Source organism: Monodon monoceros, unplaced genomic scaffold (genome assembly GCF_005190385.1).
Source record: "Monodon monoceros isolate NGI ecotype Baffin Bay Population unplaced genomic scaffold, NGI_Narwhal_1 Super_Scaffold_1, whole genome shotgun sequence".
NCBI classification, from domain to species: Eukaryota; Metazoa; Chordata; class Mammalia; order Artiodactyla; family Monodontidae; genus Monodon; species Monodon monoceros.
In genome coordinates this window covers 64,258,313-64,285,181 of record NW_021703765.1, presented here as the reverse complement: position 1 = coordinate 64,285,181, position 26,869 = coordinate 64,258,313, and the positions used below count along the sequence as shown (strand labels likewise).

The 26,869-nt window shown below is 52.1% G+C and overlaps 1 protein-coding gene across 2 annotated transcripts in view; it reads right to left on the bottom strand.

Annotated features, from left to right (window-relative positions):
* TBC1D10A (TBC1 domain family member 10A) overlaps window positions 1-26,331 on the bottom strand; it is a 30,428-nt gene extending 4,097 nt beyond the window's left edge. Inside the window, exons 1-3 of one of the 2 annotated variants that reach the window (XM_029228355.1) lie at window positions 26,026-26,331; window positions 6,810-6,909; window positions 3,127-3,234 (exon numbers count right to left, since the gene is read on the bottom strand). In XM_029228355.1, coding sequence (XP_029084188.1) covers window positions 3,127-3,234; window positions 6,810-6,909; window positions 26,026-26,234 — 417 coding nt within the window. In that variant the 5' untranslated portion in view covers window positions 26,235-26,331. The remainder of the gene's footprint in view (window positions 1-3,126; window positions 3,235-6,809; window positions 6,910-26,025) is intronic. The other variant, XM_029228363.1, reaches the window with a different exon arrangement.
* Window positions 26,332-26,869: the final 538 nt, after the last annotated feature.

Here is a 26,869-nt window from a genome sequence, read left to right as displayed (position 1 = left end):
TACACCCTTAAGATAGAAGGCGACTATCAAAGTAATGGCTACCACCTGGAAGCACCACTCGGAGCACAGTTTAAGACGGCACCCGTGGGCCTCACTGACTGTCCTCCTCAACCCCCAAAAGGCAGGTCCTATCATTACACTGTTCACAGATGAGGAAACTGAGGATCAAAGAAAAGCTACTTGCCCAATGCCTCGTGGTTAGAAAAACGGTGTTGCTGGGCCTGGAAGCCAGGTTGACTCAGAGCTGTCAATCCCAACTCCTCTGCTGCCCATCTCCCTGTACAAGTGGTGCCACATATTCAGGAAGGGGTGTGAGTGTGTGCTCTGCTGCACTGAGCACTGTAATGACACCTGCCAAACCATTAGCCTTGGAGCTATCTCTGGGTGCTGGGGTTTCAACAAACTTTTACTCTTTTCTTTGAACTTCCGTGAGCATTTTATCATGAGTTCCATTTATAAAAACAAAGCTACTACACACAAAACAGTCACTACTTGGTCATTTGAAATGTTCTATATCTTGACTTGCTTGTTGGTTACATGGGTATTTATTATTTGTCCAAACTCTGAACTGCATGGTCAAGATCTGTGCATTTTACTTTACGTAAGTTCATACCTCAACTTTAACCAAAGAAAGAAAAAAATCAACGGGAAGGAAACCTAGAGGGCTGACCAGAGAAGCAGACAAAGTACTCATAGCCTGCCATGCTAGGAAGTGTCAGGAGAGGCCCCCAGGAGGAAGGCTGGGTCCTCAGCAAACACATGGATGGGTGTAGACCCAGGTACCTGCCCAGCAGGTGACTTCATATAAGTCCCTTTTGCCTTTTGTGCCCCCTCAGTGGGGGTGTCCCAGCATTGAAATATGGACCCTCGGGTGCCAGGTAACTTGACATGAGAGAATAAGTACTGAGAGAAAAAGCTGACGCAATGCTGGAGGCTGGAGGGTGGAGGGAGGGGCCAGGCGCTTCCACGGAGGGCCCTGGAGCAGGCATATGGCTGAAGAGGTGCACGTGCAACCAGTAGAGCCCCGCACACCCTCAAGATGGGGGCCTGTGTGTGTCCTATGCACCCTGCAGGTCAGGCCCAGGGCTGGATACTGTCTGAGTACGATGCAGGTTTGCTTTTGTCGGAGGGAGAGGAGAGTCCCACAAGTTCTCCTGAAGGTTCCAGTGAGGTGGGGACCTGGGAACCCAAAAGGTCAGTTGCTAGGATATGCTCACCGGCTACCTCACCAGACCAAGGCACTCGGCCACACAGGGGTAGGTGAGAAAGGAAAAGGTGTAGCTGAAGGGTCTGCAGGGAGAAAGGGTACTGGGAATCAAAGGCAAGTGTGGGCCACTGGGGATGATGCAGCTACCGCAGCCCCCAGGGAGCCTGCAGGCGCTGGCGCCATCATGAAGTGAAGCCAGAGAAGAAAACCAAGTAAGAAAAAGGCTGGAAGGTCCTGCTCTGCCTAAGGAAGGAGGAAGAAGTAGCAAATGCTGAGAAGAAGGAGCCACCAGGGGCTGAGGAACCTTCCCTGACAGCTGAGGTTGGGGTCAGCTGCCTGGGTCTGTGGGGGAGCACAGGAGCAGGATATGCTGCCACCACCAGCCCCATCACTGCACCCTTGCCTCTGGGCTCTTGTGCCCACAGCAGCCAGAGGGAGCTTCTCATCCCCATCCACTTCCTCTACCTCACCCACAGGCAAAGTCCTTCCAGGTGTGTTCACAAACCACTGTTCTGACCCCCAGGACTGCTTTGGGGACCCACCACTCAGCTTCAGAGCATCTTGAAGGCCTTTCTTGGCAAATCTACCTCCTCCCACAAGCAACCTTCAAGACCCCACAGAGGTGGTCAATTCCTCTCTGGACGTACCACTCCCCAGACATGTAAAGCACACAGAACTCCGTGCTCCGCCGCTCACACAGGATGCGTTCATGTCTGCTAACTGTGGAACCAGGAGGCTGACTGGGCCACCCAAGTCTTGGCTCTCATGCCTGTGCTCTGGCAGCCAAAGGTAAGCTATGGGCTTGAGGTGAGACTCCCACCCCTGAACCTCCCACTCTGCCCAGAATGCAGCCCCCTGAAATGGAAGAGATGGAAGACTCTGGAGTCCAGAGGCCACCTGAGTGGGGCACAATATTGGTGCTCTGTAGGACAGTCCAATCGCCCTGATTCAGGTCTGACCCCGGCCAGACACTCCACCAAGCCCTGATCCCCTGGGGCCAAGTGCTGCCAGCAAACAGCTTTCACCTCCTCCAGGTCAACGGCAGAAACTCTAGGCTGCCCTGCCTACTCTTCTCAAGGAACAGGTTTGGCGGCACAGGCGTGTTCACTGAAGCATGAAGCATGTCAACAAAGAGCTGGTGGCTGGCAGCTCTGTCTCATTGCCTGTTACCAGCTCCAAGAGCCTGGGAGATACCCTGATGCCTGGGGCCAAGTCTGGCAGGTGAGCCAGGGCAACCCCGGGGAAGCCAACTGACTCCCCTAGTTCCCTAGAGGAGCAGGCTAGAGGAGCTGCCCAGCCCACATGGGCCCCAAGAAGCCCCATGAATGGCGGGGGTATTCTTCACACTGGCAATCATGGAGCCAGGGGGCAGCAGGAGGGGAAGGCATGGCTTCAGAGGGTAACCTCTCTGACCCTGACTGGCTTCTAAACTATAAGGATACTGGTTTGGCTCTGCCATCCCTAGTGCAGACAAGCCCATAAGCAACACAGGTGAACCATGTCTAGCTGGCTTGGACAAGGCAGGAGAAAGAGTAGAGGATGGGAGGCCAAGAGGTGTTAGGGTTCTGTGGCCCTGCTGGGCAGGCCCCCAAAGGCCCAGAGCACAGGGCCCAAGGCAGTCTGGGAGGTGGCCCACTGAGTCCAAGAGAGCAAACCTGGGCGGTTGTCAAGAGGAAGAGCTGGAAGTGGGGGGCTTCAAATCTGTCCATCCCACTGAGGCCTTCTCAGGGCTGGAACCTCAGATGAGCAGTACCCCCAGGAGTCACAGACTGACCAGGCCTGGCAGTCAGGCTCTTGACAAGTGATCTCATCAATCACTCATACTGCTGAGGTCCAGGTGAGCACACAGAGGATCACTGCCACGCAAAGGAAGTCAAGAGATGAGGAAGGGAGGACAGGGTGAAGGAAGGGCAACTCACGTCAAACTTTCCAGGGTTCTGCTGCAGCTTCACCTTGCCTCCTGACAGGTATTGCCAAGCACGGCCCCGCAAAGAAGGTGGGATGCCCTTCTGGCACCGCAGACGGATCTGAAAGTCAAAACAAGGGCTGTGCCTATGCATCCCACTGGGCTCCTCCCCCCAGAGGCTGTGTGCTAGCCCACCCCTTCTGCTGGTGCTTGTCAGGCCTTCAGTGAGCATGTCAGCAAGAGCCGAAAAGGGGAGAAAAGAGGACTTCTCCCCTGTTGCTACAATACTGCAATCAGATATGCTGCCACCAAGTGATGGCAGAGTCCCCGTGTTCCCTGGTCCAGTGATAACACAGGTATTCTTTTTATTTTTTGACCACGCTGTGCGGCTTGTGGGATCTTAGTTTCCCGACTACCAGGGATTGAACCCGGGCCCTCAGCAGTGAGAGTGCGGAGTCCTAACCACTGGACCGCCAGGGAAGTCCTCAACACAGGTATTCTTGAAGTCTACCACAGGATTATGAATCCCCATCACCATTTACTGAATCAAAATGGAACCATACAAGTTAGAGGATCCCCATGGGATGTCACCAGGAAGGGATCTGCACAATGTGGAACACAGCTCAGCCACAGGGTGAGTAGCTCACGAGATGACCCAGAATGTGCCCAGACACATGGCCTGGGCACTTTCATGGGAGTGTTTGTTTAAGCAGCTATGTGGCAGGACACATCCGGCCTAGAGAAAAGACCTCAGCAGAATTCAGAAGGAAGATGGGAGCTGATCAAAATGGCTCCCTCTTTGTTTGGTCAAGAATCCCCTCTCTTCTGCTCTCCCTGACCGTAAGCTCCCAGGATTACCAGACTGCGGCCGAGGCAGCTGGCCTGGGTACAAGTCCTGATTCCAACCCTTGCTAAATAAAATGGCACAGGCCTTCCCCACTACTCACAGCGCTGACCTTAGCCAATCACTTCTCATCAACAGTAAGATCAAAATGATAACAACTAGGATTCTATTAGAAGTGGGGTGGTGGCAGGGGGGACATGCCTAGACTGACACAGTCTGTATTCAATAAATGATGGCTTCATCTCCACCCCTCCAATCCCAGAAGGATGCCTGACACAGAAGCCCTGGGCCTCAGGCTCGCACCTAACTAACTTCCCCTCACCTGGAAACCCCCTCAAAGAGTCCCATTGGAAGCTCTCAGAGGAGGGAGCACAGAAGGCCCGGGCTGCCTGATGACCAGCACAAACAAGGCAAAACTTTCCAAGGGTCAGAGAGAGTCAAGAACCAGGAAGGAGACAGGCAGACAGGCTGAGGGCAGTAGGGGAAGAGCAGAGTGGCTGGTCATAGGAGCCAAGTTGAGCTTCTGGGACTGCCTGCCAAGTAGGGAGAGGAAGGGAGCAGAAGGAAACTGCCCCAGACTCCACGAACAGTTTTCTGCTGCTGTGGGACAAGGGTCTCCTGAAGGAAGCCGCTCGGTCTGGGCAGGCTTTGGCAAAGGGAGGCCCACAGCCACAGACCCTTTAGGCTCCCCTAGGGCCAAGCTCAGCTGGAGCCAGCCCCCACATATCACAGCCCTATCATACTTGGCCTGCCCCAGGGGAGCCCAGGAATACCTTCAGTTCACTAAGTTCTCAAAGAGGCCGCACCCTCACCCAGGCCCAAGGCTGGAGAGGTGGGGATGGAGAGCCAGGAATACAGCCAGCCTTTCCCACTCTGGCCTCTGGAATCCTCCTCAGCACAGGGGTGCTGGCGATCATAATCTCCTCCTTAGGTAGGAGGCAAAGGTGGGGATCAGCAATGATAAAGCTAGAGACAGTGCTCAGCAAACAGAAAGCACAAGGGATTATCATTATCTGAGGTAAGGCCTTAGGAAAGGAGAGATGTGAAGCCACACCCAGCCTGCTGAACTCCAGGAGGGCAGGGCCAAACTTTGAGCAGAGCCCTACAGGGGAAGACAGAATTCCAGCTAGGGCCTGCCTCCCTGCAGGGCCTGGCCCCAGTCCTGGGGACTCAGGATAAGTGCAGTGGGTCTGGATCCACTTCCTGTTGCAGGTGTTGTCTTTCCTGTGCCACAACTTCCTGACCATGGGGAAAGCCTAAGCCTGCGCAGCAAGGCAGTAAGAGCTCCCAGGGCCAGCACTGCAGGAGAGAAGCAGAGGGCTAAGGCCTCTGGGGAGGGGAGGGTGCAGCCTCCTGCAGTGGCCCCTGCTGGGCAGGAGTGGCCTTGGCCTCTAACCACAGTGCCAGGGAAGCAAAGGGGAAGAGGAAGTGATGCTGGCTGCTCTGCTGAGAGAAGCTCCCCAAGGCTCCCCTCTGGAATCCCCATCTGCGAGGGAGGCTGGGGTGAGAATTCCACAGCCATCTCCCTGCCAGCCACTAGTCACCACAGCAGACAGTGGAGAGGGAGCTGAAGCTCAGCGTAAAAGCCCGAGAACTGAGGAAGCAGTAAAACTGACCCCAGAGTCAGGCAGGAAGCAGCTGAAGAACAGCTGCTCTAAAAAAAATTTTTTTTTAAAGTGAAAGTTTTTCTATATTAGCAAAAAATGAATGCCCCAAAGCCCACATAGAACAGCAAGAAAGAGCCCTGGCCTGGGTGCACCTTTCCTCCCATGGGCTCAGGGCTTTACAGTAGAAGCCTTGCAACAGGATTGTTATTCCCACTTGACCAGGGAAACTGAGGCTGAGAGGGTGAAGTGACTCACCCAAAGTCACACAGCTAGCCACAGGCACGAAGAGAGGGAGGCCGTGGGGCTGGGCCCAAGCCGTTATGTAACCTTTGGTCCTGGGCTTTCTGCGAAGCCCTGCAGCCAGCTGTGCCAGTCTGGAGACCAGCTTGTCAGCAGACAACAGCAGGCCAGCGGGGTCACTGTGCACTGGGTACTTGTGCAGAGAGACCCGGCTGTGGGACTGTGGACAGGCCTCCGCTAGGCCAGGGAGTAAGTAGACCCTGTTGAGGTAGACAAGAGTATCAACACATACATGTGGTGGGCAAGGATGTTCCTACTGGGTGATAGAGCTAGTGCCTAAATATAGCCCACTAGAAAAGGACCACAGGTTATTTTCATTTTTATAAGACCATTAAACTGTGAGGTTACTTTTCTTTCTTTTTGCTTTGTCCAAGGGGTTAAGAGGGAACTCATCAAATTAATCTAGAGGGTGAAGAAGGCCCCTTATTGTGGTGGTGAAGAGTGCAGGCACTAAAGTTAGACTGCCCGGGTTCAAACCTTGATTCTGTAACCATCCATAAAGTGCGGATACTACCACCACCAATCTCACTGGGGTGTTGTAAGGATTATCCAAGTCAAGTGCCCAGCACACTGCAAGTGTATAACATACATTGGCTATTATTAGTGTTATAAAGTCCTCCCTGATAGGTGGTGAGCAGCAGTAAGGACTTCCCCCAGGAGAGCTGAAGAAAGCTGCCTGAAGGGCTTTTGGCTAAGAGCGGCTTTGAAGTTTGACTCCAGGACAAAGTTCTGTGAGTGTCTGAAGTCATCTAGGAGGACCAAGTGAAACCTGGGACCTGCCCTCCAGCCAGCTTCTGTCCCCATTTCCAAGCTGGCAGGTGGGGACACCTAAGGCAGCTGGCGGTTGGAGAAGCTCCTGCTCCTCCAAATTGATGCAACTCTTCCCTCTTCACTTCCTCCCCGAGCTGTGACTCCCAGCCTGAGGCCCAAGGCCAGGACCCTCACCTTTTTGTGCTTCTTGGCCATCCACTTGTCCCAGTTGTTGAGCATGTCCAGCCATTTGGACTCCCTCTGCCTCAGCACCTCCAGGGGGACTTCCTCTAGCCTGTGGAGCAGAGGGCAGGGCCTGTCAGAGGTGCCAAGAGAAGCAAAGGCCCTGGCTAAGGCCCCAGCCACCAGCCTGGTCGGTCTCCATTCCTCCCCCTGCCCTCCATCCCTGCAGTTCCCTTTGGAGCTGCTAACTCATGGACACCCTAACACAGATGCGAGGGAATGCAGCCCCCTCCCTGGAAGGCATAGGCTGGAGAGACACTAGGTTCAAGTGCTCAGTCCCCCAATGCATCAAGGGGCCAGGAGTCACCGTGCCTCTCTGGGGCAGAGGCCTGAATGCCTGCACCTGTGCACTACAGCAAAGCATTCCCATGCTGGTCTGTCCCGATAAATAAGCCTCTTTGCAGGGCCAGCATGCAAGGTTCAGAGCTGGACGAAAAAACCAGTCAAACAAGTACAGAAATAACATGCTCACCTCTGCACTCTACAAAACTAGTTACTCATAGTTTCCCCAATTACGCCCTGGCCCTTTCCCACCTCTCAGCCTTTGCTCATGCCAGTCCCTTTGCTGGAATGCTCTCCGAGTTGTCTCTACCTATCAAAATCCTAAATATACTTCAAAGCCCCATCAAATGCCACTTGTATTTGTACATCTACTAACTGTGCAGTTGTCACAGCTACACAGGCATTGTTCTAGGGCCAGGGTACCTGACCCTAGAAGCACTCCTAGAAGAACTCCTGTGACAAAAACAAACTCCCAGCCCTCCTACTGGCCTCTGAATGCCCGCTAGAGCTGGTGGGGAAAACAGCTCAGCATGAAGACCCACGCCAGGCAGCACCAAAGCAGCTGAGGTAGGCTGAGGCGAAATCCCTGGCTTAGAGGGTGCTTCAAGTGAGTGAGCTTCTTCCAAGGAGTGAGACCCTGGAAATTCCTGAGTTCACGTAACTAAGGGGCAAAGAGAAGAAGGAGACTAGTGTTTGTAGGCTGCTTCCTTATTTAGCCTACAGAGCAATACTGGTAAGAAAACAACAATGAAAAAAAATATATATGTGCACTTCTCTACACACACATACACACTCTCTTAAAATTATTTTTAAAGTAGTGGATTATGGATCTTTTAAATTACTTTTTTGTGCCTTTTTTTTTTTTCAGTTAAAAAAGTACTGACATTATTGACTCGGCAAGTTACCAAGGGAGGGTATATTGCTTAGAGTCAAACAGCAAATCAGTGGAAGAACCCAGACTCAAATCAAAGTCAGATCCTAGCCAAGTAACTGCACTCAGTGCTGCCTGACCTCCCAGGAAGGAGCTGCCTGACCTCCCAGGAAGGAGTTGAGGCACTCAGGCAGCTGGGAGGAGGCTCGCAGGAACAGGACATGGTGGGGCTAGAGTTTGGCCCAGGCCTTGATTCTCTGATTCTATTTCTCCCGGAAGGAAATGCACTGCTCTTTTACTGGTTGGAAGAGCAGAGGGAGGGGCCCTGGCAGAGCAAAGGCCCCCAGACACAAAAGGGCAGGTCCTCTTATTAAGTGTTCTTTATCTGGAGAACTGCACAGCCCTGAGAGCAGCCTTGGAGCTGAACAGCCAAGGAGAGACAAGAGCCTTGGGCAAACCTGGCCCCTTCTACACAGGGACACAGGCTACCACCCTCTGGAACTGCTGACCCTCCCACCACCTACAGACAGAACCAGGGCACAAGGATACTCTCCTTCCTATCCCTCCCCATAGGAGAAAACCTGAGACCATACCTTTAGATCAGGTAAATTACAAAGGAGTGTAAATTATGCACGTCGCCAGGCAGCCCCCAAAACACCCAGGGAGCGGAAACCAAAGGCCCAGCATCACAGGCAAGGTCCCCTCCCATCACCTACAAAGTACTCACTTATACAAGTCAGGGGATGAGCCTTCTAGCTGACTAAACAAAAGGGGTACCCACACTGAGTCAACAGGAAGTGCTGGCAGTTATGGATGTGGATAATATCTGATCCAATCCTTCCCTAGAGCAGATGAGAAAATGGAGGCTCATAAGAGGGCAAGGCTTTCGCCTGAGATTACCAGTTTCCAGAGAATTCCCATCTGATTAAATATACGCCCATTTGATACCTCAACCCTCCAGTCTGTCTTTATTGATAAGATCTGACAGCAGGGCCCTAGAGATACCCATTCTCCCAACTACAAATACACAGGAGAACACGTTCAAGTTCGGTGTTCTTTTAAATGATTCCAGATAACAGCTTTGGCAGTTTCAAAGCCCCAACATCAAACCTCAAACCAGAATTTCAAATGGGTACAAAACAAACAACCATATTTCCTGGATTCTAAGACACTACTGATTTTAAACTACACCACTGATTTGGTAAGATCTGCTCAGAAACAAACAAAAAACCCACCACTGCTTTAAATGTACATGTCAATTGAAAGATCCATTTTGATTTTTAAAATCTTAAATTGGGAAAAATCTGAGGAAATATGGTCATTTGAGTGCCTTCTCCTCCAACAGCAGAGGAGTTTAACCCACCTGGAGAGGGTGGGAAGGAAGACACTAGAGGTCTGGAGGTCTGGTTGAACAGAGCACTCAGCACTTTACATGCTCTCTAACTACAGGTAAACTTCTCTTACATACAGGATGTGCGCCTGAAAAGCTGCAGGCTACCCATTTTTTAAAAAATCACAAGGTTCACATACCCTTCAGTCTGGTCAGTCAGGATCTCAGAAGGCATCTGATCAGACTGCTGTCTGATATAGGAATCCCTTCTACAATAGTCCCTTGCCCTCTCTGAGGCTGTTTCCCTATACGATTGGATGGCCTGCATCGTGAATTGACCCTCAAAAGATGCCCAGAAAGGAGCCGTGAGATGAAGTTGGGGTCTGGGTATCCCTGCAAATGGCATAAAGGTGTAGAGGCCCTGAGGTGGCTTCCTCCTAACAGTGGGGGGAGAGCATGAGCCAGTTTCCAGTGACAGGGAAGCTGACCAAATGGCAGTTTAAGGAACCAAATGGCCCATGGGGGATGCTTCAGGTCTGAGAGTTTCACTCACCCTCTGACCTTAAGGTGACCTGAAGGAGTCTCTGCAACCAAAAGAGCCTAATGAGAACAGTCTCTAGTGGCCCAGCCTCTGCTGGAACTCCTCCAGGGATGGGGCCTCATTATCTCTAGGTAAAGCCACCCTTACTGTTGAAGTTTTTACCGTTAAAACTTAATTCCCCCAAATTTTCCTGGTATCTTCTATCTATAATCTCAATACCCCCTTCTAAGGCTGCACAATTCTCAGCCAGATCAGCCCCACACCAGGCACACACGTACTTATCCCTTGTCACCCACCCATCCCTACCTGGAATGCCCTTTCCTCTCCCCTCTCCAAGTCACAGCAACACTTTCAGGGCCCAATATAATAATAAAAATGACAACTTCAACAATAACAGCAGCAATAGTAGTTACCACCTGTATATCATTTACTACTTACCAACATCTTCCAAAACACTTATATATATCCATTTTCCGGAAGTAGAATCCAAGACTTAGTAAAGTTCAGTGCCTTGCTCAAGGCCATGTAGCTGCATTCAAACCCAGGCCTGCCTCACTCTACAGCCCATGCTCCTGTGTACTATACTCCTCTGCCTGCAAAGATCAAGCCCTCAGCCTCCACGCAGCCTCCATGCCTGCCCAGATCTCATTGGCTGTCCTCCAACCTGAAGACCTTCATCCTGACCTAGAACACCATTTCTCAAAGGTTTTAAACTGAAACTCCCAGTAAGAAATACATTTTACTGAGTTTTTTTGTTTGTTTTTGTTTTTTGGCAGTACGCGGGCCTCTCACTGCTGTGGCCTCTCCCGTTGCGGAGCACAGGCTCCGGATGCGCGCGCAGGCTCAGTGGCCATGGCTCACGGGCCCAACCGCTCCGCGGCATGTGGGATCTTCCCAGATCGGGGCACGAACCCGTGTCCCCTGCATCGGCAGGCGGACTCTCAACCACTGCGCCACCAGGGAAGCCCAAGAAATACATTTTAGACTGAGACTAGACACACACACACACACATATAACCAAAATACATTTTATGAAACAATTTACTATTATATGTACCAATGTACCAGGTATTTTCAGTTCAATTTTTATATTATTCTATTATTTTTTTAATTAATTTATTTTTTAAAATTTATTTTATTTTTGGCTGCGTTGGGTCTTCGTTGCTACACGCGGGCTTTCTCTAGTTGCAGCGAGCGGGGCTACTCTTCGCTGCGGTGTGCGGGCTTCTCATTGCTGTGGCTTCTCTTGTTGTGGAGCACGGGCTCTAGGCACACGGGCTTCAGTAGTTGTGGCACATGGACTCAGTAGTTGTGGCTCACGGGCTCTAGAGCGCAGGCTCAGCAGTTGTGGTACACGGGCTCAGTTGCTCCGCGGCATGTGGGATCTTCCCAGACCAGGGCTTGAACCCGTGTCCCTCACATTGGCAGATGGATTCTTAACCACAGCACCACCAGTGAAGCCCTATATTCTATTCTATTTCTTTTTTCTCCTTCTTCTTTTAATGCTGGTCACAATCCCCTAAAATTGATTTCAGCACTAAATCACTAATGAATCAAGACATGGTCTGAAATGAGCATTTCATTACAACTTGGTCACATTGCTCAGCACTGTCCCTCCCTAACTGGACTGGGTCTTGAACTTCTGTAACTCCCACCATGTACCTCACAGGTGTTCAACAGATGCCTGCCTGGTTTTCTCCATGACATTATTTTCATCTGTATTGCCTTCAGGGCTACAAGCCACTGTTGCCTACAGCAATTTTATTTGTGCCCCTAAGAGCCCAGTGAGATCCTCATAGATTAATTACTATTTCCATTAGACCCATGAGAAACTTGACCCAGTCAGAGAGATTGTATGACTTGGGCAAAGTCCAAAGCTATTAAGTGGCAAAACCAGGGCTTTCCTTTGCCATAGTGACTCATGTGTTGCTTCTCACTCCCCTGGGCAGGTTGTGAGGAAATCAGGCCGTTCTCCAGGTGCCACTGTGGAGCTCTATCTCTGGCCCCCAAACCCCTGGAGGCAGTCTAAACCCTCCTCTAGTGTTCTGACTGTCTCAGTGAGCGGCTTGCCCCTATGTAGCAATGCTCAGTGAGGCCAATATGCTGGATGGGCAAAGCTCGCAAGCACACCCTTGGCCACCACCTCCTAAGGGAGAGAGGCACAGAGGAGAGAGAAGTGGGCAGCCAGAGAGTGACTGAGCCCAGATTCTGTCGGGCTCTCAGGCTGAGCTAGGCTTAGCTGTGCTGTGCCATGCCATGGCCCAAGGCAGCAGTGACACTCCATTGACACCAGGCTCTGCAGGCTCCCTAGCCTTCTCCCCAAACCCAGAAGCTAAAGACTTCCAAGAGCTCAGAGGGAGACCAGTTCCCAAGGCTACTCAAGACCTGGGCTCTCTCCGCCTTGTCCTTCCAGCCATGTATCAATACTTTCCACCCAAGCACACCTCAGCCCCTCCGGTTGGCAGACTCAGCCAGGTGTGGTGCCTGTGCCCATGACCCCTTTATCGAAAGGTGTCAGATAAACTTTGGTCCCAAGGAACCAGTGTAACCATCTCCTCCAAGCCTCACTCTCTAAACCAGCCCAAGCAGAAGGCCCAAGGTCACAGACCTCAGGATTGATCCTCCTCATCTCAACCATCGGTAAGGCCAGGTGGAGTGTGGGAGAGAGTAAAAAGAGTGGGGACCTTGAAGCCAACCAACCTAGGTTTCCATTCCAGATCCTCCAACTGGGAGACAGACCTCTAAGTCTCAACTTCATCTTCAAGTGGGACCATACACATACCTCATACTTTATAAGGCCTAAATGAAGAATAGATGTGTATAAGGACCCAGCCTCGTGGGTGGCCAGCTAATGGTAGCTTTAGGTGACTGGTATTTGCAGCTTACCTAGCACTTTCACATCCCTTTTCTCATCTGACTGGTCCATACACACACGCAGCAGGGCACAATTATCCCCATTTTACCCATGAAGCAATTGAGGCCCCAAGTGATTAAGTCATTTACTCAATGATACATAGACTGTAACTCTTGGCTTCTGACCCAACTCTGCCACTTTGTGACTACTCCACTCTCTGAGCTTCTGGTTCCCCACCTGTAACATGGGGGCAATACCACCCCTTTAGAGGGCAGCAGTAAAGACCACATGAGACAGTAAGAGCTGATACATTTCCAGCACTCGCTCTGTACTAGCTCTGCCAAGCACTACATAGGCACACAAGTCCCCAAGGAAGTAGTTTTTATTATCTCTACTTAATAGACAAGAAAACTAAAGCTTAGCACAGCTGAATAATCTGTCCAAGGTTACACAGCCTGGAAGTAGAGGCTGCCAACTGAGTACTAAACTATCCAATAAATATAAAGTGACCCACATGTAACAGGGCCTCAATACCTGTTACACTCCCTTCTTTTTCCTTTATCACCCAGTAAAGTAGAGAACCACTACCCACTGTGCTAAGACGGCAAGAGTGAGCAAGATGAAAGTGCAGAAAATTGGGAAATGGATGTGCAATCACAGATCCAGGGACAACAAAGATGGGGGAGCTCCCCTCTCCCACCCAGAGCTGGAAAAAGAAGTGAGAATAAACAAAAGGCTGACCTACTTTGCACACCCAGTAACAACCTCTGGAGTTCATTAACCTAAGAGGTGGTAATGACTAAAGTATAAATAGCTTTTATGCCAGCTCCATAATAACCAATGGCAGGAAACTGGAATCAAGAGAGGGTGGGTTGGTGGTGTGCAAATGGCTGATGGTCAGGGCTGGGAGGCCTGTGAGGTTACCTAAGGAGTCCACCCACTCCCCAGACAGCCAGGGAAGCCTGGAGACCAAAGGGTAAGTGATCTGCCCAAGGCGATGCTGTGAGTCAGGGTAGAAAAGGAAGATGGTCTGCAGCAGCCTGGTGCTCCCTCCTGCGTCCTGGCAACCCCTGACTTGGAGGTAGGGCAGTGTCCAGGCTGCCTGTCTGGGTGAGACACAGAGTCTGGTTTGCTTCACTCTCCCCCACTCCTGGTACAAGCTAGTTCCGGGCCTGCCTCCCTTTCCCATAAGGAATTCCCTGGCTTTGCTCCTTCCAGCCCTGGGTCAGTGCAAAATGGTAAACAGTTTCTCTCCACCCTTCTCTGGCCTCAGTGCCATGGGCCTCTGCCCAACTCTCCACTCTGCACAGCCCCCCCCCCCCCCCCCCCCCATGTCAGAGGCAAGAAATGGTTCCTTTAAGCACCAGCCTTGCTGGCTCCAAAAAGCAAGGAATCCCCCTCCCCAACCCCCACTCAGCTAGGGAAAGGCACAGACCTTAGCAAAAACTCCCAGGGGAGCTCTCCCTGACAAACGCAGAGAGGTATGCAGACTATTCTCAACAGAAGACATCCCTTCCCCAACCCCCAACCCCTATGGGGCAGAGTACCACTTGAAATTCCCCACCGGCAACTGGGTCCTCAGGTCACAATCTCACTGTGGGCACCTGGGGGCCCCCATGACTCAATTACAGCCCCCCTCACCCATCCTTACAAAACTGCTAAATTTTATTGATAGAGCTTATCAAATCAGTCTTGATTCACTGCTTATCTCTGCCAAGACTCCTTCAAGGCTCCCTACTGCCCTCCTTGTTCAACAGAAACCTCAGGCCCTGGCTCCCAGGCCTTCCTATTCCCTCTACACATCCTTCTTTTTTCCCAGCCCTATTTCTAGATGGCCCTCTCTCTGAGCTGCCCTCCCTCCCCCCTCCCCCAACTCTAATTCAGTCCCACTCATCTTCTGAGGCCTCCTTCAGAATACCCTCTCATCTCTACAAAGCCTTTCCTAACCACTCCAGGAGCAGAACACAATCAGCACCTCATTACATTCCATACACATCTCTCTAGAGCCTGTGTTCCAGGCCCTGAATCTACAAAGTTGAATAAAATGTAGTCCCTGCCTTTAGGGAGGTCAATCTGGCAGAGGAGACAGACGGGTGAGTAAATAACTAGCACACACACAGGTGCTATCACAGAAAAACTAGAAGGGTAGAAGGTGCTAGGGGACTGCAAGAGGCCCGGGGGGGGGGGGGGGGGGGAGTTAGGGAAAGCTTTAAAGGGGAGCTGACTTTTGAGATGGTCCTTGAAGGGTGACAGGAAGTGGCCAGGGTAAGAAAGGGGAAAGAGCACATCAGGCAAAAGACCCAGTATGGGAAAGCACAAGTGAATGGAAAAGGGCCTGGCTTGTTTGGGGAATGTGAGCAGTCCAGTGGAGTGAGTCTGGCTTCCCCACTCGACTGTCCACTCCACTGAGGCAGCAATCCACGAGAAGGTGCGCTCCTGGGGGACAGAGGCTCTGCCAATCACACTCTCCACAGTGTGTCCTGGCCCTAGAACAGAGCCTAGTACCTAGCTGGTGCTCAATAAATGTGTGTTGACAGATTCATTTGCTTTGTGACCTCAGGCACTCTGAGTTTCAGTTTTCTCCCCACTGAGATGGGAATACTATCCTCTACCTTGAGATCAGATGGGAAAAGCACAAGCACAGAAAGTGCTTCATAAAGGGCACTCCCTCTCTGGCCTGATACCAGCTCTGGATCTTCTTTGAAGCCCAGCACAGGGCTGAGTTCAGATGTGCTTGATGATGGCCTTTTACAACATTATAATTCTATATTCAATTAACGTAATTGAATGTTTGTTATAACACTTACCAGGTACTTGCTATGGACCAGACATGGTGCTCAACACTTAAATTATTTCATTTAATTCTGACAACAAGCACATGAAATAGGTCCTCTAATTATCACCTCCTCCGGCTTCTGCAGATGAAGAAACTCAGGTTTTCAGCAAGCCAGTAACTATCCAATGTCCAGGGTGAGCAGAGGACAGCTCTGGGAGGTATATCTGGGCCCTGCTCTTCTGCTCTGTCACTCAACTCTGGCACTGACTGCTATCCACTAGGCTGGGTGAGCACAAGCTTTGCTCCCAGGGAGCTTGGAACTTAGTGACCTCAGAGCCATATACTGTGTGATGCTTGGCAAGTCACTTTACCACTCTAGGATTTGGTGTCTACCTCTGTAAAATGGAGATGATGATGATAATAACTATATCTCACAGAGTTAAATGAGGTGGTATTGGTGAAAGCATGGTCCACCATGCAGGCTCTTCTGTGAAATGGCATTACCATGTGATTATGCTGGGAGGTTGGAAGGGGTCACTCAGAGGCAGGACAGGAAGCCAAGGATGAAAGTCTACAAGGAACACAGGAGGGTGGTGGTAATTATGAAGCAAACTCTTACTCCTCCCCCAAGTGACTGCCACTACCCAAGAGGGCAGAGGCCCCAGGCAGTCCCTACACTTGCATGCTTTGAATTGAATCTTTCAGGAGACCCAATTTTGTTCTCACTTCTGCTTTATCTTCACAGACCAAGGAGAAGATCAGGCCCTCGCATCAGAGTCCTCAGAGTCACCTGAGGGCTCTGTTCCAAATGACTCAATGAGGAACTGATTGGGGGATTCCCAACCTGCCCTGGCAGGACAGAAAGCTCCAGACCACAAGCAGAGTGGGATTGGCTCCCATTTTACCCCCAAGGTCCAAGGGTGGGTAGGCAGAGCACATGAGGAAGTCTGGATCTTCACACCCACACTGCCTTGTTCTCTCACCATTATGCCAAAGGCCTGAAGTAAACCTTAGAGGATAATTCACACTAGAATTATAAGAGCCACCATGTACCACTGAACTCTTACTTCGTGGCATACACTGTGCTGGGTGCTTTACCAACATTTCCTCCCTTAATACTCATAACCATAACTGGCATGGGGCCAGTTCCCTCTCCCAATGCCACCACCTGGCCCATTTACAGACTCAGAGAGGTCACATGGCTAGAAAGTGACAGAGCCAGGGCTTGAAGTCAGGTCTGCTGGTGTCTTGAACCCAGGATCTCCCAGGTCCAAATTTAGTTTCTCCTTTTTTGTGAAACCAAGACAGAGAGGAAAGGGAAATATACAGCATCCTCCAAAAGAGGCTGGCTAGGAAAGATGGCTTCTGGACACACAGAAGAGGAGGAACAAGAGTTTTCCATACTATGTTCCTGGGCCCCTTTCTACCCAGCTGCTCCTGCCTTATCTTGGGGTATATGTGAGGGGCTGTGTGTGGAGACCTGGGACAGGAAGTGCGCCATCCATTATAACAACTCAACAACAAAAACAACTCGAGAAGCCTACTAGGAAAAGTGTAGACACTTGGGGCTGGACTGAAAGTCCTAAGGCTGGGACAGGAAGAGGGAGGACAGGCCACACAGTGGCAACAAGCTTTGGTAAGATGGAAAATTGGGAAGAAGGAACCCTGGCTTCTAGGCACAATTCCATTACTCGTTCAGCTTAGGTTTCCTTGTCTGTAAACAGGGCAAAATAAAACTTACCCTACTGACTTCCCATTGCTCCTGTAAGGATTACTGCAAGGCAATGAGAAAGAAAGCACTTCGCAGAACAAAGAGCTAGACAAATCAAAGCATTCTTTGATTTGACTGCACTCCCAAAGACATGAGGGCCACTGGTCTGACAAAGGGAGGTCCTCTCATAAGAGGAACAGAGCATGCTGGAAGCATTGGCCTTTTGGGCTGTGCCCTGACGACCCCTTGCACTTGTGTGGTACCTGATAAAAAACTTCTCAAAGCCCCTTTCATATACTCCAAGGTCAGTCTCAGAATGTTAGAAGCAGAAGACCTCTTCAACATCACCCATTAAAACTATCTTAGTTTACATGCAGGGGAAACTGAGGTTTAGAAAGATTAAGCAACTTTCTCAAGGTCGCGGAGCTAGTTAGGGGCCCAGGGAAGCCCAGGACTCAGGTCTCCTGATCCCTGTTCAGCAGTGTTTGTTTACACATGTTCCTAATCCAGTTATCTCATTTGATCCTCACAATCCTTTTGTACACAGACCACACCTTTATCTACTGTTGAATGTCTGACTTCCCTGCTAGGCTCTAGGTCTTGGGAGGGCAGGACCAAGTCCCCAGAGCCTAGCACATGGCTGCACACGTAGTATGTGCTGGATGAAAAGCAGGGAGCATTAGCCCCATGGTCAGGTGAGAGGACGTGCTTAAGTCACACACCACCAGGGGCAGTGGTGGAGCCGGCACTGGCACCTTGACCCCTGGGTTCAGAACCCTTTCCCATATTAGCCTAAATCCACATATCCAGCCAGAATCATCTCTGAGAAATGGCTGGTGGTGCCCCGAAGGGCTGAGGGGTTCACTTTCTCATAGGCACTGGACTTGCTTCCACCTCCCAGCTGAGGCACCAGCTCCAGGAACAGAATAAAGGTGAGATGAAGTCAGCCCTCAGCTGCCATCTGCCTCCCCTTGATCAGCTTAGGCTGTGCCTAAAAGCCCCAAACCTACCCTCCCCAGCTATATACCGCCCTAAGGTAGGCTTTCCAGACCCTCAGGACTTACTCCTCTCTCCTTGGAGAGGAGTCTAGCCCTTCTTGCAGCCTTCCTTGCCATCCAATATGTTTACTGGGCAGAGACCTCAAAGCTCAGTTCCACTTACCCCACCCCCTCCCAACCAGGCCAAACCCACTCTCTTACTGGAGAGAGACAAAGAAACCCTTGATGTGCCCTGAGCGTGCCAGCCATGCCAGGCACCTTGGGGAGCCCAGGGCTGTGACAAAGCAGAGTCAGCAGCAGCCCACTGTCCGCTTCAAAAGAAGGCCACAGATGGCCTTCCTTCCCTGTGGTCAGGAGGCCCTGGAATGGCTAGGGCCACTTCAGCTTGGCCAAAGCCTTCCCAGTTCCCCTCAGGCCACACAGTCAATCAGGCACCAAGCCCTACTTGCTGACCTCTTCATCCTTATAGCTCCAGGACTCTTCCAGGCCTCTCTACAGCCCTTTTGGGCTGTCCCAACCTCCCTAACTGCTCTCACTGCCTGTGGCCCAGCTCTTCTTTATGCCATCTTCCATGCCAGCACCAGACTGACCTTGATGAAACACAGGAGGCCTCAGTCTGACATTCAAGGCTAGTCACAGTCTGCCCAACCTACTTTGCTACCCTCCCCTTGCTTCACGTCATCCTCCCGCCTCCCATTCTTCTTGTCACCTCTTGGCACACCACATTTCTCAAACAGCTGGCTTCTGGGGGGACTCTGCACACGGGTCCCCCTCCCATACAACAGAATGGCCTTCCTTGCTCCTTCTCAGGCCTAGATCAAATGCCACTTCTTTTCTCTGGGCTCCTATGGATGGAGCTTGCTGCTTCTTCTTCCTATATATTCCCAGAGCAACCACATGCCTCCATTACAGGCTTTATTGCTCAACATTGTAATGATTTGGTTGTGCTTCTATTTTCCAACCAGTCTGTGAATGCTTTGAGGGCAACAAGACACAGATGTCTTGATCAACTCTGTATCCTTAGTCCCTGTCACAGAGGCTGGTAGAGTAGGGGCTCAATAAATGTTTGATAAATAAACTCACTGCTAAGATGGATAAACTGGTGAAAGTAAAGCCTTGGCTTTCTCTCCCAGGCTCCTGAGTCTGCTGCCTACTTCCCTACATGAAGAGCAGAGAAGAGGTAAGCTGTGCCAGCCTCTGAGGAACTGGACAGAGCATGGAATAGAGTAGGGTGGGGTGGGATAGAGAAGGGAAAGAGAACGATGAGAAAAGGAAAGCCTAAGTTGGTAGCTTCCCTAAAATCCTGGAAAGGGGGCTTCTAAGCAGGTCAAGCATCAGGAGAGTTGGTTTGCCAGTAGAGCAGCCAGGAGTTTTCTCCCTGCCAGGGTGTCCCTCCCTGGGCCCAGGATAGCAGCAGATTTGCCAGGGGCAGACAAAGCAGCTAAAGGAGGCCTCTTCCCCGTCAGGTGTGCTGCCAGCAGGATAAAGAGAGTGATCAGCTAGGACACTGACAATGGGTGGATGACGACTGGGTTCTGCTCTGGTGGGCAATGCATCCTGGCCTGAGGTTCAACTGGCTTGGAGTGAGGGAGAGAATGGGCAGGTCCACGTAGCTGTGGTAGCAATGGGCTGAGAGTCAGAAGATCTGGGATCCCTCCCAAATCTGGCTCCACTGTTAACTAACTGCAAGGCTTCTCCAAGCCTCAGATTTCTCACCTGTACGGGGTGCATAATCCCTTCCTTACCTACAAAGAAACACTTCTTCCAAAAGGCACACACTGGATATCAAAGTCAGATGGTCATTATGCAGTATTTTGGGGTCAAGAGCAGTGTAGACTCTGGCCTATGGGAGGGCTAGAACAGGCCTGATCTGGCCAGGCTTCCAGGGCCTCCCCAAGGATCTTCACTGGGTCTTTCTCTGGCCTGGCTGGCCATGGACTTCGACTGTACTGAGAGACCTGCCTTGCCTTCCACACTGGGATGGGGAGGTAGCCAGGTTCCTGCTAACTGCTGCTCTGGGTGTGGGGGCCTCAGGGACTGGTGAGCACCTGGCACCCCGCCGGCTTCCACCTTAGCAAGGTTGTCACTGGGTTCAGTGTCGAGAAACAGGTTCTAGCCCCAGTTCTTCCATTTACCAGCTGGCAAGCCTTGGGCGCTTTCTTCTTAGAACTTCAGTGTACTCATCTACAAAATGGGATAACCACCCCTCTCAGGGGAACGTAAGGGTTCACCAGGGGTTAGGGTTCACTCCTGCCCACAGTGGATGGACCTCACTGACGCTCATCATCACAGCCAGAGATGGAAAGTAGGAAATGAAAAGACAGGACCGCTAGCTACTCCAGTCTCTATGAGGAGGTAGAACATTCATTGAGCATTCATTGACAACACCTATGGTGTTATCAGGCTCTTTTCAAACATCAGTTCATTTAAACCTTACAACAACCCTGCAAAGTCAGTATTATCATAACCATTTCACAGTGAGAAACTGAGGCTCATAAAAGTGAAGCAATATGTCCAAGGTCACACAAACAACCAGACTTCAGAGCTTAGGTGAGGAGGGAGCACAGAGCACTTTCTTTTCCCACCGCGGTGTAAACAGATTGCAAGGCTGAACCAGAGCCAGGCCTCACTGGCCCCCTGAAGGTCCTATTTCAGACCCAGATGCTGGGAGGACAAAACATCAAGCAGGTCCCACCGCTTTATCTCTTTCCCACAGCTTAGGATTTCCTAGCAGGCGGACACCCAGGCACCTTCCCAGGGCAGCAGCTAGTGTGCTGGCCCCCTCCTTCACCAAGTCAAGTCTTGTCTGAGGCCCTAGAACACCCACAGGGCTACCAAACCGGATTTTCCTTTGAAACTGGAGGAAGAGAAGGAGGAGAGAAAATGAAGGATCTGTGGCCCAGAGTCATAGACCGGGGCGCCACATGTGCAGCTGTCTCTTTCCAGATGGGCTACCCAGGGACCACTCCACTGCCAGCTCCACGCTCTCCTGGAAACTGTAATAGCTCAAGAAAAGAGGATGTTCTGAACTTACACATTGGAGAAGGTAGTGGAAAAGCGGGGAGGCAGGCCCTGGCCTGTCAGGAGGGCCCTGGCCCAACAATAACTGGCACAGACCAAACTATCAGGATGTCAATTAAGCCAGTTCTAAGATTTCCAAAGTCATAGGGCTGCCATAGTTGGCTATGAGTAGTGGAGGGCCCAGGGGACAGGGGAACTGAATCAGCAAAAGACAATATTGCTGTTCCAGATGTTTCTCCCTGGGCCCAGTTCAGATCCCTCTCTCCCCTAACAGGAAGCCAACACCCACGGGACCCCAGAGAGCATAGCTCCTCACCTTATCTGGCCTGAAGCACTGAGCAGACTGAAGCTGGGTGGGAAACTCCAGCTTCGGGAGGCCAGTCCTGGCAATCACATAGGAAAAGGAAAGGGAGGTCAGGGATCCACCCTTCTCAGGCCATCTTGCTCAGGCCAGAGACCTGGTATCCAACTGATATCCTTCTTTCCCCTCCTGACCAAGTCCTCTTTGCTGCAAAAGGGACCCCCCACCCCCCCACAAACAGGTCTGCTCTTCCTACCCCGAAGTGATAGGAATGGTAACATCACTCCTCCCACCCTTCCCTGCTGAGGATACTTCTTTCTCCTCCTCTGGTCCTTCCTGGGCTTCAACAACCAGCTCAGTTGCCAGCCAAGCCAAAAGAACTAATGCTGCCAGCACTCCTGTCTGTGCCCATGCCACCACAGGGTCCTTCACTGGCTGGCTGCTTTCTTGCCTCTCCCCACTCACTGGCTACTGCTCAAGGGCAGGCAGGGACCATCGTGGGCCCAGCAAAGGTTCCCTGTAGAGTAGGCTCAAAAGACAGACAAGATGGGACTTCCCTGGTAGTGCAGTGGTTAAGAATCCGCCTGCCAATGCAGGGGACATGGGTTCGAGCCCTGGTCCGGGAAGATCCCACATGCTGCGGAGCAACTAAGCCCGCGAGCCACAACCACTGAGCCTGCACTCTAGAGCCCGCGAGCCACAACTACTGAGCCTGCATGCTGCAACTACTGAAGTCTGCATGCTCTAGAGCCCGTGCTCCACACAAGAGAAGCTACTGCAATGAGAAGCCCGCACATCACAACAAAGAGTAGCCCCACCCGGATCACCATAACTAGAGAGAGCCCACAGGCAGCAGCAAGGAAGACCAAACACAGCCAAAAAAAGAAAAAAGAAAAAAAAAAGATGGACAAGGTGAAGTAGAAAAGGCCTAGGGCTGGAAATCAGGAGTTCTGGGTTTAATTCCTGGTTTTGCTCCTAACTGACCGAAGAGGTGAGGTTAATCACTTCTCTTAGGCCTCAGTTTACCTATCCATATGAGACTGGCCATCTCTAAGCTCACTTTCAGCTTCCTGATTCGAAATGTGTGCCGGTAAATGTCACTCAATAAATAAATATTAATTGAGCATTTACTTCTCTGCAGGCCTGAGGAAAAAGTGAATAAGCCTGGTCCCAGGGAATTCCCTGCCAGTCCAGTAGTTAGGACTCCACAGTTTCACTGCTGAGGGCCTGGGTTCAATCCCTGGTCAGGAAACTAAGATCCAACAAGCCGCAGCTCCCCCGCAAAAAAAAAAAAGCCTGGTTCCAGTCCTGAAGCTCATCAGTCTACTGAAGTGGTAATGACAACACAGCCTTATCCTTGCTGGGCCATCCCTGTTAGCCTCCCACACTGCTGAGGGAGTCAAAAGTGCTGACCTGAGCCAGGGAAGGTGAGGGCAGACAGGTTCTTCTAGGAACCTTCTATTCTACCTGTCCAGCACTCGATTTACTGCTGGGGCCATATGCCATATTAATGGGTGCTAAAGGCAGTGGAAATGGTCCTGACTGGGGAGTCAGAAACCCTGGGTTCAAGTCCTGGTTCTGACACTAATGTGCTATGTGATGTTTCTTTTTTCAATTTATTCATTTTTGGCTGCGTTGGGTCCTCGTTGCTGTGCGTGGGCTTTTTCTAGTTGTGGCGAGCGGGGGCTACTCTTCATTTCGGTGCGCAGGCTTCTCGTTGTGGTGGCTTCTCTTGTTGTATGCGGAGCACGGGCTCTAGGTGCACAAGCTTCAATAGTTGTGGCACGTGGGCTCAGTAGTTGTGACTCGCAGGCCCTAGAGCACAGGCTCAGTAGTTGTGGCGCATGGGCTTAGTTGCTCTGCGGCATGTGGGATCTTCCTGGACCAGGGCTCAAACCCGTGTCCTCTGCATGGGCAGGCGAATTCTTAACCACTTGCACCACCAGGGAAGCCCTGTGCTATGTGATCTTAAGAAAGTTATTCTCTTCTCTGGACCTCAGTTTCCTCATCTGTATAATAAGTTAGGGTTAAGCTGGTCAAACTTGTAAGATCCCTTCCAGCGTTAACAGTCTATGATTTTATGATCTGCTCATGCCAGGTACCTAGCAATCACCTGAGTGGGGTAGCTTCTGATCTGCTTTCTTCCCCCATCCCCCTAACCCCTGGCAACTGCCAAAACTGATAGTCTTGAGACAACCTTTGGCCCAGGATGGCTGAAACAGACCTTTAATCTGGAGCCAGAGTCCCTGCCATCTCCACTGCAGCCATCAGTGCTAATGTTTCACTTCTCTGGGATAGCACATGGTCTCCTAGCTCTCAACCACGAGACTGGGTTCAGGGCAGTCACCCTGAAACTTCCCATAACTTCCTCTTTTACGGTCTTGAGCAGGGACTTACTTTTGGCTTTTTTTGAACAACAATATAAACTATACAGGGAACATCCAAGCTTTCAGACACCAGAGATTTTAGGTTGACCAACAGGGTCAAGAAAATGAGGTAGGCAGAGAGGAAGGGATGTGGAATCCCACCTCAGCCCCAGCGCTACAGACACCAATTATGCAGACAGTGTCACTGGTTTGCGGTTGGAGGGTGGGAAAGACAGATGTCTGGCTGCTTGGCTGGGGACTACAGCCAAAGGGAGGTGCTTCCACTGGGGCCTCTCTGTCCACAAATACCAGAGGTATGCCCTCATTTTCTCATCAATTTTCAGACCCTTAGAAGGAAAAGAAAGGAAACAACATTTTCCTAGGCCACTACTTGAGCCAGGCATTATGCTAGGCACCTTCGAATACTTGATCTTATTTAATCCCCACAGTAATCTTGGGTGTAGGTATTACTGTTTCCCTTTACAGTGAGGAAGCAGGCTCAGAGATTCAGGAACTTGCCCAAGGTCACAAAGCCAGCAAGAGTGATTTCTTCCTAAATCTGGCCTTTTCCCACTATATCACACTGCTCTGTACCCTGATACCTGGTTAACTGCCTGATAAGCATGGAGTAGGAATTCTTATCTCCCAGAATTCACCAGCAAATCTGAGCTCTTCCTTCCAAGCACCCACAAATGCAACTGGGAACTCCTTTCCCACTTTTCTAGACCTCATGTCTCCCAGGACCCTGATCCCTGGTGTCTGCTCTCCAATTCAAAAATATACCCTAAGTACCCTTTGGGTTCTCACAAGCTAATCCTTGGGGAGCTGTGACAAAGCTGCAAGTCAGGGTGAAGGATCAGAATAAGGGGTGCTCTCTGAGTCCTGGACTGGACTAGCCTTAGCTTGCTGTGAGCAAGTGGGAAGAGGCTGGAGGAGAGAGATCCAGTGGGTAAAAGAGAACTCTCCTTAGGGGAGGGGCCTGCATTTTTCTCCAACTCTCCAAAGGAGGAGGCCTGGTGAATGTGAGGCTTTGGGACTGCGGAAAATCCCAGAAGGGACCTTTATGGGGTGTGGGGTGGGGATCTTACAGATGGTTAAGGCTCTTCCATAAGTCATAAGAGAGCCTGATAGGACAGCTGGGATGGGAATGGGGTCTAGAGTCCATCTTTCCCAAGGGCATCACCAGCCCATACATACGATCTCTGTGAGGACTGGACTCAGGGAGTTCTGTGGGGGCAGAATGTGGCTGCTCAGCTTACCCCGCTTGGAGGGAAGTTGCTGCTCCACAGCCTCACATTGCTCTGCCTGCCAGCTGGGTGCCTGGGTGTGGGAGATCTGGGTGTGCTATGAGCAGGGACCCTGCTGTCTCCCTGCCTGCCCCACAGTCTGCATTTGGAGAGGAGGTGCATGTTTCCACAGCATACACAGAGACAGCTGACAGTCTGTCCTAGAGGTGAGGTACCATCATCCTGTGGGTACTGGGAAGGGGCAGTGCCTGCCCACCTGTTGCTGGTGACAGGGAGAAACCTGCCTCTGAGGGGGGAGAGGGGGGCACTCTCTGACCCTTCCATGAGGGGAAGGGACTGTCTGTCCCAAGCTGACCAATGTCAATTCATCCAGAGGTCCGTGTGTCTTGAGGTGAGGGTCAGTCTGTCCCGGAGTGCAGTGGATGCAGGGCAGCCCGTCCCTCTGAAGTCTGCCTAAGGTGTCTCCCTGAAGTGGGGGTAGTGGGGTGCTGAGACAAGGGCGTCTGTGGGTCTTGTGGGAGGCTGGGTATGGAGAATAGCAGCCTGCTGGGGGAGGGGCGGCCACTTGTGAGCCTGTCAGGGGCTGGCTGACTCAGCCAGCCCTAAGGCGAGGGTGGCAGCGCTGGGGTTGGGACAGGTATCTGTCGACCAGCCCGCACTGGTGAGGAGAGCCCTGTCGGCCCTTCCTAGGGGTGGGTCAGTCCGGCTGGGGGGGAGGTGGGGGTGGGGCAAGGGAGACAAGGGGTCGGTTGTTCCTGGTTGGGAGACGTGTCTGTCCTTTCTGAGAGCGGTTCTGTCCGCGTCGAGGACCCCCCGCGGGTCCCGCCCCCGGCCGCCGGCCCCCCGGCTCCGAGCCCCGGAGATACTCACGCGCCCTCGGCGCCCTGCGAGCCCACGATGAAGCCGAACTTGTCGATGCGGCGCTCGGCAAAGCCGTTGGCCTCTGAATCGGAGCCCAAAGAGCTGAGTTCGTCGGCGGCTGCGGCGTCGGGTCCCGGGGCCAAGCTCTCCCGGGTCCCCGACAGGTTCCCCCCGGCTGCAGGCGCGCGCGGCCCGTTCTCTCCGTGGCTCTTCGCCATCCCGGCCGCGCCCGCCGCCTCAGCCTCAGCGGCCACCTCAGCCACCTCAGCCGCCCGACCTCCGCCGACGCCACCGACGCCCCGCCCGTGAGCCGCGCCCATTGGTCGCCACAAAGCCGGGGGCGGGGCCCTAGGCCTTCCCTGGCACCTCCTCCCCCCATGCCCAATGGGCGCCGCAGACCCCGGGACCCGCCCACCTCCCCCAGGCTGGCGCCAACAGGCCCGACGTGAGGGGGCGGGGCAGCCGTCACCCGAAGCCCTCCCCCCTGGGCTGCCAATCACTAGAACACCTGAAAAAGCTTCTCGGGCCTTTCCGGGTTAGCCCGGGCCTGGTCCGACACCTGCCGCACCGCCCAGGCCGAGACCGGGGGCTCCCTCTAGGAATTCCGCCTCTGCCTCCTGAACCCCCACACTCCTCGCGAGACCCTAGGGACGTGGGTGGGGATTGTCCTCCCATTCATTTATGAGGAGCTCTGAGGAGACGCGGGATGAGTCCGGGGACACGCCCAGGGACACTCGGCGGCTTAAAGACCTAGGCTGAGCTAGAAGTTCAGCAGCCCCTTCCTTCCCCCTGCTCACTGTTTCTGGGGCTTTAGAGAGGCCTAATTAGTAAGATTAATGACCAACGACTATTG